Source organism: Eimeria necatrix, genomic scaffold (genome assembly GCF_000499385.1).
Source record: "Eimeria necatrix Houghton genomic scaffold, Enh_scaff81, whole genome shotgun sequence".
Taxonomy (NCBI): domain Eukaryota; phylum Apicomplexa; class Conoidasida; order Eucoccidiorida; family Eimeriidae; genus Eimeria; species Eimeria necatrix.
The window spans coordinates 22,619-39,286 of NW_013651762.1; the positions used below are offsets into that span (position 1 = coordinate 22,619).

At 53.4% G+C, this 16,668-nt stretch overlaps 3 protein-coding genes across 3 annotated transcripts; 2 read left to right on the forward strand and 1 right to left on the reverse strand.

Annotated features, from left to right (window-relative positions):
* Positions 1 to 410: 410 nt before the first annotated feature.
* On the forward strand, positions 411 to 6,804 carry ENH_00078030 (hypothetical protein, conserved; the record flags this gene model as incomplete). Its single annotated transcript, XM_013577683.1, has 14 exons — positions 411 to 2,292; positions 2,478 to 2,612; positions 2,725 to 2,939; positions 3,110 to 3,284; positions 3,432 to 3,562; positions 3,680 to 3,763; positions 3,914 to 4,002; positions 4,314 to 4,409; positions 4,729 to 4,828; positions 5,068 to 5,175; positions 5,701 to 5,765; positions 6,053 to 6,212; positions 6,422 to 6,528; positions 6,690 to 6,804. 14 exons carry the CDS (start codon positions 411 to 413, stop codon positions 6,802 to 6,804), a joined length of 3,462 nt encoding a protein of 1,153 aa, XP_013433137.1.
* A 779-nt stretch (positions 6,805 to 7,583) lies between these two features.
* Positions 7,584 to 8,420, reverse strand: ENH_00078040 (hypothetical protein, conserved; the record flags this gene model as incomplete). Its single annotated transcript, XM_013577684.1, has 1 exon — positions 7,584 to 8,420. The coding sequence occupies one exon, from the start codon at positions 8,418 to 8,420 to the stop codon at positions 7,584 to 7,586; it is 837 nt and encodes a 278-aa protein (XP_013433138.1).
* A 1,113-nt stretch (positions 8,421 to 9,533) lies between these two features.
* On the forward strand, positions 9,534 to 16,310 carry ENH_00078050 (hypothetical protein, conserved; the record flags this gene model as incomplete). The annotated part of the gene is made up of 16 exons (XM_013577685.1): positions 9,534 to 9,975; positions 10,448 to 10,611; positions 10,953 to 11,100; positions 11,271 to 11,917; positions 12,162 to 12,826; positions 13,003 to 13,355; positions 13,500 to 13,603; positions 13,737 to 13,807; positions 14,073 to 14,157; positions 14,334 to 14,367; positions 14,519 to 14,710; positions 14,825 to 15,216; positions 15,488 to 15,659; positions 15,782 to 15,830; positions 16,022 to 16,126; positions 16,268 to 16,310. 16 exons carry the CDS (start codon positions 9,534 to 9,536, stop codon positions 16,308 to 16,310), a joined length of 3,666 nt encoding a protein of 1,221 aa, XP_013433139.1.
* Positions 16,311 to 16,668: the final 358 nt, after the last annotated feature.

The following is a 16,668-nucleotide window of genomic DNA, read 5'->3' on the forward strand; positions in this document are numbered from 1 at the left end:
ACGCTCTCAAGGAAGTAATGTATGCACCTTTTCATATTTATAAGCTTGACATTCTTGGTAGCCCACGGCTGGTGCATTTACATGTGCTGTCTGCTCCCAACAGAGGGTGGTAGCCAGGTGGGGTTGCATGCGTTTAGGTATTAACCCGGTCGACTAATAATCTTTCGAAGCACTTGAAGAAAGAACAACAAAGTAAATTCTTTTGCTTAGTCAGGTACTTTCCTGCGCCAAGCTACTCTTTGCATCTACTCAGCGTCCCCAGCCAGTACCCCAACAGTTTCTGTGCTGTGAGTCAGCGCTGGACTGCTCAAGACAGGTAGAGTTTTCTCCGTTTTGAGTCCAGAAGGATCCGAGTTGCCCTGAGAAATTGACACGCTGCATGCATTTCCGAATCCAGCCGACCTTCTTTGATGTGGGCAACTGGTGGCGTTGCCCGCGAGCTCCAGCTCGGCCTTACGCCGACTCCGCCTCAGTCTAAAGAAGCTAAGGGAAAGCCATGGGACTTGGGAGCCTCCGGGCACTGTGGGGTCGCCGGCGACGTCGGGATTCTCAGCGAGCGCCAGAGCTCTCGTTCCCTTTCTCCTGAAGCAGTGGAGGCGCTCCATGTGCTGGATGGAGCCTCCGTGTGGGCGGAGTCTCGTGAGGGCTGGGCTCCAACGCCTTCTGAAGAGGCTGAGAAGTACCTAGGAGCGCTCACCACACTGGCTGATGTGTGCGCCTCCAGTGCGGCGAGAGATACGATCATCATCTGGGAGGGCAGCAGCAAGGGTTCGTCACAGAAAGAAGTGCACCCCAGAGGGACCCCAGTGCTGCGCCATCTCTGCCGCGTTCTGTGCTGCTTATGCAGCGTTTGCCTATCAGAAAATGGCATTGAATATGGGGGCCCCACGTCTCCTCGAGGGCTCGGTTTGCCAGGAGCCTCTCAGAGTGAGGAAGCCGATGTGCCCTCTGCAGAGGATTGGCTGAGCCGGGGAGTCACCTTGCTGGGGGCCCTCAGTGGTTGCGGCCTGGCAGGTGTCGCTCTGCGGCGCGTGATCACGACTCTGTACTGTATCACTAGCTGCCTCTGTCGGTCCCTCGTTGCCACTCCAGACGCTGCTGCGCTGCTGCAATCAGCTGAAGGGGACCATGCATTTTCTTTTCTCGCTGCGCTTTCCGTAGCGGCAGCAGAAGCAGAGACCCGGAATATGCCTTCCTCAGCAGCAGCTGCGCCAGCTGCAACACCAGGTGCGGGCGCTGCCGCTGCTGCAGAGCCTCCTTACTCCACGATACCCAGTAGCAGCAGCAGCGATAGTGTGCTGCTTTTGGCTTTGCTGGGTGCCTATGAGGGCCTCCTTGCTCTCCCTGGCATAGCCTCAGCAGCGCGCGGGGGCCCCTTGAGGGGTCTCCACAAGGCAGTGCAGCGGGGGGCCGCACGCCTGCTTGGGAAGGCGGCGAGCCTGCGGGATTCTGCGGTGGCTGTCGTGGCGTGGCTAGTGTATCGACGCCTCTCCAGCAGTGGCGGCAGCAGCGGCAGCAATGACGGGTCATTTAGCCCTACAAACGTTCGCCATCTCCTTGCATTGCTTATTGCTTCTGTACGCAATCACCTCCGGAGGCCTCTGGAGCAGCGGCTCTGCGCCCTCTGTCTGAGAGAGGCTCTCAAAGAACCGCGTATGCAGCAAGCAGTTGGCAGCAGCACGCACGATGCTGCCCTGGCTTTTGTGGCGGTCTGTTTACAATCCTTGCAGACAGTAGTTGCTGCTGCTGCTGCTGCCGCACAGCAAAAAGCAACATCTGAGACATCATGCGACACTGTTACGCCTGGCCAAGAAGGAGATGGAGAAAAAAACAGTTTTTCTGTTAGGGAACAATTGCAATGCGCCTCCCCAATAGCGGAGATGCTGGCACTGCTGTGTCTCTTCAGCCCATTTGTGAGGGCCTCTGTTGCCGTCAGGCTGGACACTCTACCACCAGCACAACAGGCATCTCCTGATGGTGCCGGTTTTGGAAGCAGCAATGATGGTACTCCAAGGGAACAGCGAAACCAGCACTTGCAGCAGCAAAACCAGCAGAGACAGCCATCACAGACCTCTCCTGGGAGAGGTCGCAGCAGCGCTGCCCTTTCGGCTGTGAGTCTTCCGTCGCTTTTTTACATAGCAGCAAACGGAGATGACTTGGGTTGTTTGTACATATCAGCCTTTCTCGAGTTGTGCATCAGCTGCCAAGACGCGCGAGGCATAGGGAGGTACATGTCTCACCAGCAAAGAGAAGAAGTTGTTGCCAGCTTGGCAGCAAACGCAGGCTTGCTGTGTAAGCATTTGTTCGTGCACGAAAAGCAGCAATCATTGAAGTTGTAGATATACGGCGTAGCTTGCAATGCTTTTGCCCGTTTGCAGTTCTTCTTTGCCTGAGGGTTTTCCGCATTAGAAGCAGCCATATTGTGATTCGCTCCTTCATGTCCCATATTTGCGTGTTTATTCCTCCCACTGCTGCAGTGCGCGGCGGTGAAAACAAGTCCCTGGGATTGCGACGCGCAACGTGCCTGAGCCTCATTGCCGCCCTATGGGATGGCACAGAGGCCCTCGGATCTATCGTGGAAACACTCTGTATCCATCCTCTTTCTGTAGCAGGTATACCACTGAACAAACTGCACCGAAGGGCAGCAGCAGCTGCAGCCACGACAGGTCTGTTGACGATATAGCGTGTACGCCCATGGTGCTGCTGCTGGAAATGCTACTGCAGGGGAGGAAGCAGCACAGCAAGGGGACATGGGGTTGCTGCTGCGGGCGCTGCATGCATCGCTTGATCTGAGCGCTTGCACAAAGAGACACATGCCGCGTTCCCTACGGCTGCTGCAGCGGGCGGCTGCAGCGCTGGCTGCTGGGCCACTTAGTTCACCACAGACGGCATCGGAAGCAGAAGAGGCACTCTTGGTTGTATACAAGTGCTGCGCACTGGTATTGTCACTGTTTCTTGTGGTCTTCGCTGCTTTTTCTTATGCTGCGGCTGTAGCCACACCCGCTGGTGCAGGTTTCAGTGCTGCTGCCTGTGCTACAGCCGTTAACGGCGCCTGGTAGCAACATCCTTTATGAGATCTTTCCTAGCCTGCGAAATTTGTTGCGCTCAGTCGATCCCTGTCTGCTGGAGGGCGTTACCACCCATAAACTGCATTTGTTCTAGCGACAAAAATGGCGCAGCAACAGGAGATGGAGCTGCTGCATGCGGAACCAGTACACATTCAGATTTATGGACAGCAGGAAGCTGCCCCTTCATGGCGCGGCTGGAAGGCCTGAGCAAATTCGGTGAGCTTCATGTGCTGCGGGGCAAATTGTGTTTCTCCCCAGCTCTCATTTCTGTCAACAAGGGGCTTCTTACTCCTGGTGCGTGCCACAAATGACGGCTGTTGCCATTGCTATGGGCGAAGTGAGCTGATGCCGCTGCTGCTGCAGGTTGTGCCTCTGAAGACAGATCCTGGCAGCTTAGCGGCAGGCCAGTGGCTGCTGCTCTTGTGGAGGAAGCTCGCAGCCGCCTGGTGGAACTGAAGGAGCTACGACAGACCAGGGCGGAGGCGAAGAACAGCGTACGGCAGTTTAAGTTGCTGCTGCTGCACTTGCCGCTGCATATACTCTTGTATTTGTGAGCGCACTAGTGAACTGAGTTGCCTTTGATGAGCGTGCTTTGCTGTTTGCTGCTGCAGGCCGCGCAGGCGGCGCAGCGCCTTGCCGTGACCAATGAAGCTCATGAGGTCAAAATTGCAGCACTCTATTACGCACCGTGCTCAGTTTGCCTCGTCACTACTTGCAAAGACTCCAACCGGTCCACGCTGGGAATGCTGTTTCTGCCAACTTCTGAGCTATGTTGCATATGACTTGGGCTTGACAGCTCGGGGTTTAGGAGTAGGGTACGTGGCCTGGAATGCTGTGGGATGCAGATGGAGGTGAATCGAATAAGGGAGGCAGCAGACAGGCAAGAGCGTCTCCATTCCGCCAAAGAACAGCGCCTGACTGAAGAGGCCCGAAAGTCCGTTCAGGGGGACTTCTACTAACCACTTACAGCTGAGCCCACAGTAGCACTACTGGACTATGCAGCAGAGCTGCATGGGTCTCCCACTGATTCGTGACTGCGTAAAAATAATGGTCAAGAGTCCCGGTTTCTTGCACACTCAATTTACAGTGAAACGCTGTTCCTGCTGTTGTGCATGGTCCGGTCCACGGTGGAGATGCTGTTTCTGTCAACTCTTTAGCTATGTTGATGGCTTGATAAAGTGAACATTCCAGGTATTTGCTGCTGCTGCTCGTGCCTTATGTGTTGCTTGTATTGGTGGGCTGCAGACTGCGGCGTGAACTGGAGACCGAACAACAAAGAGGTAGAGAACTTGTCGCTGAGTTTCAAAGACTTCTAGATGCAAAAGAAGAGGCTATAGCCACGTGAGTCGCTGCCGCTTTTAGTACTGCTTCTGTGCTGCTGCTCTTGCTGGTGCTGCAAACCAGTTGCAGCTGCTCCTCCCACTGCTGCAAGCGCTACTTTTGCTGTTGCCGCTGCTGTGTTGTCTACCGCTGTGCACTTGGGGGATCGTCGATGCATTCCACGATGTGCACACACGGAACGAGAAGGTTTGGGTTTGACAAGAGCAGTAGCTCTACGTATGGCGCATTACAGGGGGTCTGGGAGAGGGTCCCAGTTGCCAGCACGTCACAAGTGAGTCTATATGTGTTGCTTAAGGCAGTGTGTCCGTGGCTTCCGCAGTCTCCAGTCCAACCTGGGAGAGGGAAGGACCCCGCATGTACCGGACATTTCAGAGATCTCGCGCGACTTGCAAATACAGACGGCGATTAACGTCAAGCAGGTACAGTTGCTGCTGCTTTTGCTACCTTTGGTGCTGCAGCTAAACTTCCTGAAAGGGTGAAATGCGAACAATCTTGTGACTGCAGCATATTTGGCCGGCGGACGCTTTTTGGGCTTAGCAGTGTGCCCCGTTCAAGTTACTCGACTTAGAGCGACGTCTGTTTTGCATATAAATACTTTCATATCAAAGACGTGCACTTATATAGGATATTTGTACCAATACGAATATGTATTTCTCAGAAGGAAGAGATATCCAAGCAAGAGGCGAAGCTAAGATCGCTTTTAGAAAAGCAGCAACATACAACAAACACCCTCACTGCGCTAACTGAAAAACACAGGCAGCTGCAGGTGAACTTCGCGGCTGCACACAGGTGCAGGTCTACTTGCTTTGTTCCTGAGCAGGGTCGAATCAAGCCTGCCGGCGCACATGGCATGGCTTCTAAACACGCACGAAGGCACTTGTACACATATAAACAGTTATTTATTTAGCTCACGTGTGCTTGTTTCTACGCTTCTACATGTATATGTGCATATCGGCGTGTGTATTTGCCTGTACATATATTCTAAATACATGCAAATAGATGAATGTGCAAACGTATGTTTACACGCCTTTGGGTACATCCGTCGGTTTTTGTATATTTGCTCCAACGTATCTGTCACTTTGGGGGTTCTGTTGTCTGTCTTGGCGGCTGGAACTTATAAGCTGGCACTAGGATCTTCTTGTTGATTAACAACGTTAGTGTATAATTAATAAACGTGCTCCTTCTCTTGATCGCTGTTTTGTTTTTATTGTTTTTATTTAGCTGTGGTGATCTCTCGCCTCGATCTGTTAAAGTAAACGACAGCGCAAGTGCTTGTCTACCTTTGCCACAGGAAGAAAAAAACAAACTGCAAATCAACTACGAGAAGGTTCAGGATGAAAACGAGCAACAATTCAGGTTAGACGAACTGCGGTCCGGCCTGAGTTTGTACTGCCACTCCATCAGTGCCAAGCCGGAGCTTCTGGTGCTGCTTGGGTACTGGCGTAGTTGTGTTGCGAATGTTGTGCTTGCTGCTTCTGGGATAGCAGCAGCTGCATCTGAGGCTTTGTCATGATTTGGGTTCTGCCTTCTTGCTGCGTTTGTGAAATTCATGGTTTTTTTGGTTAGTAGGAGTGATAACAGCACTCGTGCAGCGGAACCACAAGCGGATAAGTCGATCCACTGCGCTTGCTTTACTGTCTCAGACAGCTCATTTTGGTGATGAAGGCTCTAGCTGAACAGCAGGCAGAGAACGGAGTTTTGAAGGAGGCGCGCATGCATGCTGCGGCAAACAGTGAACAGCAAGCAAGGCAGAAGTTGCAGCAGCTGGAGCAACAGCTGCAGCAGATGGCAAGGGAACAGGAGGTGGGCGACCTGCCTGCACCCGCGAGTCGATTTCTACATGCTTAAGCACGGGTTTGCCTGTGACCAATTTGGATTATCTTGCTTTACTTCTTTCCGCGCGTAGGTACGCTGCATGCATGCACGTTTACATTTACATCTGCATGCCTCTGCATTTGTGTCTGCATGCATCAAGAGACTGAGGTGCATTGGTCAATTCGTTGCTGCCGCAGAGCCAAGCGAGAGCAGCATCACTGCGCCAAGTCTCTCTTGAGGAGCAGCTGAGAGCCTTTCAAAAGGAAAATGAAGCACTCAAGGCTCGCAATCGGTGTTGTGAAAGGTGATCCCACGCACTTCATTGCACCCGGCCCCCATGACGCAGCACGCAAATACAAATGCATGCATATGCGTTCTAGCACACAAGCATCACACAGCGCGAGCCCTATAGTGAAGTGTTACGAATGCTTGGTCTTGTGGGACTATGTGTTTTGAGATACGCAGCACCATTGAAGACTTAGAAAAGAGACTGCAAACCGCAGTGGAAACTGCAGCAGGGGCCAGAGCAGCAGCAGCTGCCAAGTCTGAAATGCTGAACCGCATGCAACAGGTACAGTAGGGTCCGCTCTCTCGAGGTCTCGCACCTTAACGGGTCCCTGACAATCCCAGCATGCTCTGAGTCCACTGTGTCGCTACCATGACCAGTACGTCGTTGGACTCGGACAGCCACCGCTGCTGCTGCTGTGCAGGAACTGAAAGAGAAGGAGAATCGACTAGCAGTTATCAGCGCCGCCCTGCGGGGGCCCTAAGTGGCCCTTGTCGCGGACAAACGTGCAAGCAGCCCCTTGGGGATTAGTTTTTGATGCTACAACTGCAGTTGGCACTGAAATTCTGGGTTAGGTGTACGTGTTCGAATGCACCCTAACGTTCAAACACTGCACCCCATCAGGTCCGGATTTTCTTTTGGGGCACTTCTGATTTGCCTCTGTATCCTCTCGCTGTGTGCAGTGAACTCATCCTCATCATAAGAAACGCATTATTCGGGGCGACAGGAGTATGCACTCGAATAGTGTTTGCTGCCCTTTTTGTTGCATACTCAGTCCACCAGTATATGCCCTGTATACAAAATACTGTGTAGCACAACGAAGTGGGCTGCGGGTCGCACGAAAAGAGGCGCTTCCCACATCGATGCTACTTCGTAACCTATTTAAGTGCTAGTCTTGGGAGTCAACTGACTGGCTCGCTATTGTTTCAACGGGGCTTCCTACGCAATCAACAAACACACAGACTAGAACTTTCCTGACGCCGTATGAAAGAGAGGGCTAAAGTTGGGGAAAACTGAACCCTCTTGGCTACTCAGCTGAAAGAAATCTGCGTGGTGAAAACGTGCACATTCACTCAAACATCGCGTCGAAGCTTTTTCAAAATGCCCTCCTCGTCCAGGCAAAGGGCTTGTGAGCCTTGAAGAGCCCCGGCGAGATTCATCGTGACTGCGGGGAGGCACATGCCCCGCTTGGGCTCATCCGTGCTCCGCCCTGCGCGGATACTATGATCATCATTTCCCGTCCCTACGAGAAAATCCGTGCTGCTCACTGGTGAAGCCGCGGCCCCCTCTTCAGCCTCCTTCGGGCCAAATTGAGGCGGGGGCAAAACCAATGGGCGATTGCGCGCTACTGAGGAAGTGGCCTCCGTGCTATGCGAATCTTGTGGTGGGACAGATGGGCGCTCGCTAGGACTCTTGCAACCCTCTACGTCATTTGGGTCACTCTGCCGTTTTTCTTGTGTCGTTGCCAGATACTCGGTCACGCCGACTGGTACTAGGGGCGACCCCGACGGCTGTGGTAGGCACGTAGCTTGCGCATGTACAGTTTCTGCTCCGTTAAACCCGTTTCCTGGAAGATTCTCTCTCAGTCCTAAGATCTGTTGCAGGCGAACTTGCCGCGCGACCTCCGCCTGCAGTTCCCTTTGGACCTCTTCCGTTGGGGCGTCCAGGGGCTGGATGCCTCCGTACTTAGAGTGTAAAGCCTCCCATGGGTCGTCTAGAGCCCTCGGAGGGATAGGAAGAAGCTCTGTGGATGATGCGAATGACTGGGAGCCTCTGAAGCCGTCAGCAGGGCGCCCACTTGAGGCCCCTCGAGGGCGCCTAGAACCTCCGCGTCTCACTTGTTGCTGCTGGTTCCATCTGTAACTGCCTGAAGTGAACGGCGCAGACGTCTCCCAGGTTGGCCGCTGCATGGACAGGAGCGATGTACCTGTTCTGCTCGTTTGCCGCTACGGTGCAATGCCTGCGAACTGAAGCAACGGCCAAGCCAGTGGCCTGTGTTTGAGTCCGTGGTGGTTAGCAAGGAACGCTGTAGAAACTTTCAAGTTCAGACAACTGTCACTGTCGACTACTGTCAAATTCGGACAAAAAGAAGCTGATGTCGACGACAGTCAGGAATGGCGCTTCCTGCGCCTGCATTTGCAAGACCCCTATGACGTTTACAGTGGCATTAGGATACACATCATACTGGATGCCACAAAGTCACTAAGCCCGCAAGAAATTTCACGAGCTTGACGATATAAAGCTGGAACGTTCCCATGTTGGGGTACCGCATGTGGCGGCTGCTCTACCTTCGCGGCCTCGCATCAGCAGACGGCATGCTGCACAACAGCCAGTAGTGTTGCTGCAGCGAAGGCAAATACGCCGTTTACATAGGTCACTTCTGTGACTGCGGACATTATAGACCATTATATGGTTTATATTCCACGAGCCTGCCCCTGAGAGCCCCAAACACGTCAGCACCGGGCGGCGGTGAGGCTCGACAGAGGCCCATGGAATGGAGTGCCAAGGCCTTAGGCTTTGAGGCTCATGCCTATTTTTTTTGTTACGGCAACAGTAGAGAATCTGCATGCCGCAGCGCGTGGCCGGCACAACCCTTGCCACCGACCACGGGAAGACCTCAAAATAGCGGGGCTCTCAGCCATGCAGTAGCAGCAGCAGCAATTCTGCCTCGAGCAGCAACAGCAGCAGCTGCCTGAACAGCATCATCGGAAGCAGCAGCGACAAAGGCAGGAGTGACAGCTGCAACGCCAGCAGCGGTAACCTCGCCGTTCGCCCCCATTGCCTGCTGACGGTCCCTTGCCGTCCCGTTGCGTTTAGGGACTCCCAAAACGGTTGTACGAAGGGCCCTGTGTGTTGGCCTTCACCACTGCGCGCTGATTGGCTTTCATCATTGCTCGCTGAAGGTCTCCGCCTATTCCTAAATTGTGCAGGAAACGAAGATCTTCGGGAACTCTAGTGGCAAGACATAGGAGCATCTCCGTGTCAGGGGCCCCACCTGTGCCCCCACATGACCAGAAGAGCAGATGTTCCACAACCCAGGGAGCGCTCCCTCAGGGGCTCCAGAGCGTGGTGAAGGCCTCTCTGGGCAGAGTGGACGCCCACATGGTCAGCAAGGGGCTCCCTCGGCAGCTGCCGGTGCAGCGCGGGCGCCACTTACCACTCACGAACCCACAGTGCGCCGGCCAACGAAGCGCAGCAAGGCTCATAGCTCAAAGTACAAAGTGAGAAAACATGGTGGCCCCATTTCGACGGGCATGGGCCCGTGGGAGGGGGGCCCTGACGCTGAGAACAGTCCTCACGCTGCAGTACCTGCATCAGATGATCCGAGTGCACGCCGCGGCCACGGCAGGCGCAGGGTCCGTCCGCAACACTTGCACTCTGGGAGCTCCGAGGAAATCACGGGTTCTGTGCGGAAACACGCGTCCAAGACTATCATTGGCAAATTGGGAATGGCTGCAGGCACCGGTGAGCTTAGCGGACTCCCGTTTAATGAACGTGTAACGCAGCTGTCCGCTCACTATGCACATGCATGGCCGTGCTCTCTGTGGATTTGAAGCGAAGACTTCGCCGTGTGGAGAAGACGGGTGCTTTCGCTTCTTCCAGTGTCGCTTCGCTGTGTGAAAGTGGTCCGCACTTGTAAGTATGTGACTGTATAATTCCTCATGCTTCCGGCTTGCCTACAGTTCGGCAGTCGGTGCAGCTTTATACCCACTTGGGGCATGCAAAGGGCAACAGCAGCTAGCGGTACTGCTCCTGAAACAGCAGCTATGGATTGCTGTCCTTGCGTGGGTACTAGTGTTCTATTATGATGCCGTTGGCATCGAGCAGCTACGGCATCACTGCCTCGTAGGCATTTGTTTTTCCTTTTGGATCTAAACGTGGAAGCTGTAGCTTATTCTGGGGCTTCCGGTTGGGTGATGCTGCGGTATATGTGTAGCTGCTGCAGCAGGCCGCACTGCACTGATGGAGCAGAAGAGGAAACTCTACAAAGACACGACGCAGCAGCCGTTGTGGGGCATCCGCAAGCTGACAATAAATCCAATAGACAAAGACGACCTGCGCCGTTTCCCCGGAAACGCAGTCAACACTACCAAATATACTGTGAGGAATGAAACTCAGCTGGCCCACAGCAGGCCAACATAAGCGGCTCAGTTTTCTTTGAGGGGGTTTCACAGCCAGCGTGAACTGCAGCTATGTGGGCTGCTGGAGGCCCTATCCTGCTACGCTTTGACAAGGCATTTCGTGGTTTCAGGATTCCTAAAACGAATGATACAAACAGACCTGCATTTGAGTGTAATGTTTCCATAGAGTGTGCGAGCAGCTTTGCATATTCAGGAGCGACGGCGCTTTACTTCACATCTGTTCGAGGTTGAGTTGATTGTTCTGGGCTTTTAGGCGCATGCATGGTGTGTTTTATTCACCTTTGTTCTTGTCGTATGCAGGTTATGTCATTTCTGCCCAAGGCCTTGTGGAAGCAATTCCATAGACTACCGAACTGGTGGCTAACATTGGTACTCATCTTAGAGTTTATTCCTTTGCCTCGCTTCCACCCTCTCACTCCGTGGAGCACTTTTCTCCCTTTGGTCCTAAGTACGTCTCAGACGGCACTTTTCGGTCCCATACAGGAGAACCCCAGCGTGGCAAGGGCACAAGAGTGTGGACTTTCAGGGCAGCATGCTTTCTCTGCAGATATGTGCGATTTTTTTGTGCTGCTGGTTCAATCTTTGTGCCTTTGCTGTACTCGTGTTCTTACGTTGCAGCACTGGGACTGTGTCTGATTAAGGAGATGCTCCTAGATTTGCAGCGTCGCGCCACTGACAGGTGGCGCAACTGTCGCGTGTGCACCATCATAGATGGTCGGCGGCCTCAGCTGAAGATGGTGCACTGGGAGGCGCTGCGTGTAGGCAATATAGTGCGTTTAACAGACGACGAGGAAGTGCCTGCGGATGTGGTGGTGCTGGCCACCTCAAACCCTGAGGGCATAGCTTACGTGGAGACCTCCAAACTGGACGGGGAGACGACCCTCAAGTTCAAACAAGGTGTTAAGGAGACACGCACGGAGACCTACCCGTTGGCCATAGCCGGCATCAGGGGGCGCGTCGTCTGCGAGAAGCCCACAAGCTCTATGGACAGCTTCAGCGGTAGCCTCAAACTTGATGCGCACCCTCGCGCTACTTCGCTAGACCTCTCAAATTTCATTCATAGGGGAGCTCACATTCGAAATACGGAGTGGGTGTATGGTGTTGTGGTCTACACCGGCCACGACACTCGGACACTTCGCAGCGCCAGGCATCCCAGCCTTAAATTCGCCCACATAGAGAGTGAGGTCAACTCCTACACCATCGTGTCCTTCTTCATCATTGCTTTGCTCATCCTCATCTCAGTCATGAGCAAATCCAGCGTACAGGTGCGTTCAGCGTCACTCTAACCTCGTAGGGATCCCGTGATGGTGCTTTTGGCCGTATACAGGATTAGAGCGTCCCTTCATAATGTCATGCGGCCGCTACATTTCGAAAGTGGCTCATAGACTCTTGTGTTTTATGCCCCGTAGGTGCACGTGCGAATACACGCGTACATTCATGACTGAATGAGATCATGCACTTACTTGTTGCAAGTGGACGCGTTGCATGCGGACTGACTATGGGTCTCAGGATCGCGAACGAGTGAACATTGGGCGGGATGAATTTCCGAGCTCGACTGCATTTTTGTTGGGGACGACTGAGGCCTTGCAGAATCCTTGGCTTGCCATAATCCGTTACATGACTCTCTTCCTAGCTGTGATTCCGGTTTCCTTACCGTTTGTTCTGGACAGCGCGTACTGCATTCAAGCGTGGTTGATTCAAGGAGACGCGGCGATGACTGTCGGGGCCCCACAGCAGCCTCTGGGGTCCTCTTTCGGCTTCGGTTTTGGGCTTGCGCATGCGCAGAGTCGTGCCCGAATGCAGGCGCGCCGTACGGAGGTAGGGCTAAATGCAACGCAAACTAGCACCAACAACTTGGCCAGCCCGGCGGAGTCATGGGGACCCGGAGCTTCTGGCGACTGTTCCAGACGAAAAACTACCATGAGTAGGGAGACCCGGAGCCCTACTATTGGGAATGAAACGGAACGCAAGAACACAGATCCTTTTACTGGGGAGACGCAGAACTCGCCCAATATGCGCAGTTTTGCAGAGGCAAAGGGAGATAGCACGTGGCCAGCGGTGAGCACTCCCAGCATAATTCCAGACCTGGGTCAAGTTGATTTTGTCTTCATTGACAAGACCGGGACTCTAACGGGCAACGACATGACTTTCTCTATGTGCAGCGTTGTGGGCAGGTGCGTTTTCAGCTTAGTGCCTGCTTTTGGTTGCGCCGCTTGGCTCTGTGCCAACAGGCTGCAACGGCCTGTAGCGGGGGGTTGGTTTGGGAGCCCCAGGGCTGAAGATTGCTTCGAAGTTTGTTGATAAGTAATGCATGCCATGTGCTGTATCATGCCTGCTGTGTATGGAACAGGATTTACGGGATGGCGGATTTTCATGGTGCCCTATGGCAGTCAGATGAATACCAGTCTCGCAGTGATTTGCTGGAGCCGGCGATGGTGGAACAGCTGCGAGCAGCACGCGCAGACAGCACGGCCAGCTCGAGGAGACATCAGTCCGCTCGAGGGCTGTGGACATCAGGCCACATGCATTACGGCCGAGGGGGCCACCGTGGCTCCAAGGAAAACGTCACAGGAGGCGGAGGCGTCCACTTGGCCTTTTCAACTGCGGGGACCCACGGCATGCCGGGGGATTATGGGCCCAGCCCAAGTCCTCCGACGCCACAGAGCGCCTCTTCTTCGGATGAGAAAACGTCTTCTCGTCTCTGTGGGTCTTCGGCAAACCAACTAGCTTCCCTGATGTTGCACGTTTTGCTGCTTTCAACTGTTCGTAGACGTGAGGGGCCGTGGCATTTCACGCACATGCTGCTGGTGGCTTTCTTGATCGCTTCCATTTTGCGTCTTGGTTCAGTTTCTCCAACGGTGAGCCGGAGTGGGTCGGTTTTGCAGTACCGGTGGGACTCTGGGCCGCTTAATTGTATTCGAAGCTTAGAGGATAACAGTACGTCTTTCTTCGTTAAGCTCTTAATGAATGGATGTGCACACGGCAGCGCACCGAACACCACATTCCAGAAGTGTTCTTAGCTGAAGGATACAAGGGCTTCTCTGAGCGCCTGGAGATTTCATCAATTTCGCCTTCCTCCTGCAGGTCCGCGTCCCCGTTATCGTCCTAGGCTGGGCCGAATGCAAAGTAGCGCTTCCCGGTTGTCTTCGGCGTCCGTAAGTGGGAAAGCTCGACTTCTCAGTTTCTGAGCTGCTTTAAAATTTCGATGTTTTGGGGAGAGCTAGCATTTGCGTAGGAGGGGCAATTTCTGGGGCAGAAGCATATCATACATGCGGCTTGTTCATTTTTGAGTCAGAGTTGAAGCTGATGCCAGTATTGGCTCAGTGGCACTGGATCTGATCCTCTGCCTATAGGACCCGTGTGAACAGTTTTTGTTTCACTGAGCCTAGTAAATCTATAGAGCTTGCTCTTTTGGTGCAGACGCCACAGTCTCCTGTGCCGGTCGACGACAGCTTGCGGGGAATGGCCCAGAGACCGGTCAAAAAGAATATTGCTTTTGCCGTGGGTAAGCCCCAAACGCGGAATTTGGTGGTTTTTTGCTTGACATCGAGGAATATGGCTTCAAAATGCTGTTATTAACTGTTTTGTGCTGCTGTCAGCCGCAGAGTCGTTAGTTGTTTTGGGAATAGGCAAGTGGACTTGCAGCCCTTGTCTGCTTGTTTTGTCTGCCGTTATTTGCAGATGATGCTGATGATTCTTGCCGCGATAAAGCCGAGTGGGTTGTACAATCTCATATCCATCTTAGTGCTTACCGACGAAGCACCAGATGGAGAGCGTGGGTATTGAGCTAGCACTGCATATAGTAATCCGCTTATTAAATGTGTTGAGGCAGTGCAAGACGAGTTGGCTGCTATGGCGTTATTTAGGCGGGCGGGCACACCCTGCAGCTCTGAAGATAGCTCGTCACAATCCCGCAGGGAGACCGTTGCAGCGAGCCCCACCAACCGTGCAGCAGAAAGGATTAGTGATGATTCTTCGGAGACAAACAGCAAGAAGGACGAAAAGCAGAGAGTTCCTTTCCTGTACGATAACATCACTCCTCCTACTCACTTTCGAGGTGAGAGGAAGGCGACACGGCGGTTAGCTGCTAGCACGCGGCCGTATTTTCTTTTCCCCTCCAAACGAATGAGATTCTACGAGCTTATGGTTATATTTTGTGATATTTCCTGTAGCAACCCCGTCAGATGGCCAAATCCGTCGGAACTGCGACTTCTATGATATGCAAATTTTCGAAGATTTGGCCAATTGTGACGAGAGGAGTCACCGCGTAAATGAGTTCCTCAAATGCATGGCGCTTTGTAATACGGTGGTGCCACACTTCAAGGGCGCGGCTGGCGGTGTTGAGACGCTTCTGCCATCGACATTTGTACAAAGCTGGATTACCAGCGGCGGGACCCACACAACGGCAAGCGTCTACGCACGCTCTGCATGCACTGCGGCCCCCATCTCCATGGTTACTCAGAGACCTAGTACGAGGGCCAGTGGTGTCACTGTGAGGGATATAGGAACCAAGCCTACTGAAGACAGAACAGCTTCGGGCGGGGCTCTGTGGCATTTGCCTTCGGTGAGTTTTGGCTTTTGGGTAGAGGCGTTCAGGAAGAGAACTCATGCAAAGGCACCACTCTGCCGTGGCATTTCTTTTAGTTCGTAGATAGCTTATTCACATTCAAGTGATGATATCTTCAAGCATTTGACAGTGTATCGTATGTACACCTAGCTGCTTGCGCTGCTAAAACATAATTGGCTTTCTCTTTGTATAACTGGTCGTGGGGCAGCCCATATTTTTCCTCATAGCTCATGAATGCAGCTTATTATACTTGGTGGCGGTTGCACAGAACTCGTTTAACGCCAGCCCTGCTCTCCCGTCGGCCAGTATGGAGGCGAATGGCGTGTCCGATCCGTCGGACGTGCCTCAACCGTCTCTAGCTCGCGGCGATTCTTGCGACAGTAACCCACCTCCAGAGGTGCCCTTGAAGCTGGCGAAAAGGCGTAAAAGCCTTGGAAGAGGTTTGGCCAGCGCCGGCTCCTATTTTGTAGTCCATGCAGGGATACTGCGGCTATTGGTGAGCTGCTGTTTCGGTTGTTGTCTCATTCGTGGTGCAACTTCCTCTACGTTTTTTGATTTGCAGGAGTGTCCTTCAAAGAGATACCTGAGGAGTATAACTTTCTGAAGGATGGGTAGGGACGCAGACGGAAGTAGGAGGGAAAACTTGGCCTAGCAATTGCCGATGCTGCTGGGGATGAGGCGGCGCGTACTTCAGACTGCGGGCTGCTATGCAGTTGTGTTGTGCGTTTCTGCGCGTAAGCTGCCAGTGAGTTAGATTGTTTGTTTTTGTACATGGCTGCTCTCGGCGTTATTTGCTCACTAGGGATGACGCGGGGTTGGACGACTCTGGTCAGAGCTTCTCAGGATTGGGAATGAACAGCAAGTCAAGTGGCGAGTTCGTTTCTCTTGGGCGCGTTTCATTGCCAAGGTGCAGTCCTCATTGGCGTTTTGCCGGTTCTTATTTTCCGTGCTATTCGAGCATCAGGCGGTGACAGATGCAGCGTATCCTAGCATTTTAGAAGAATTAACGAGCCATTTGAGCAGTTCTGCTGTGCTTGCTGTTCTGCAGGCTGAGCAGGGTACACTTCAGAATCGGCGAACGGAGAGTTTGATAGAAAATTTGCCAGCGAAGTAGAGACGGGGGCAATTGCTTTCTGCATTCGCCGCACGAGCCTTTGTGTGTGTGACTTGATTTGCCAAGTCCCTTTTTTTCTCGTGTTGCTTGGCCTCAGGAAGAAACCTGTGCAGCCCCGCGGCAATCAAGAAGTGCGTCCAGCCCTAGCGCCTTCAGCCCTGGGCTTCTTGGCTCTGATAGATGTCAGCTGCCGCAGTGAAAGGATTCACAAGTGACATGCAGAGCTTTGGGTGGTGGTGATACGTGCTACACGCAGGTGGAGCGGGCAGGACTCAGACATGGGACCCAGCGCGTCTACTGCGAAGCATCAAGTACCAGGCGTCCTCGCCGGATGA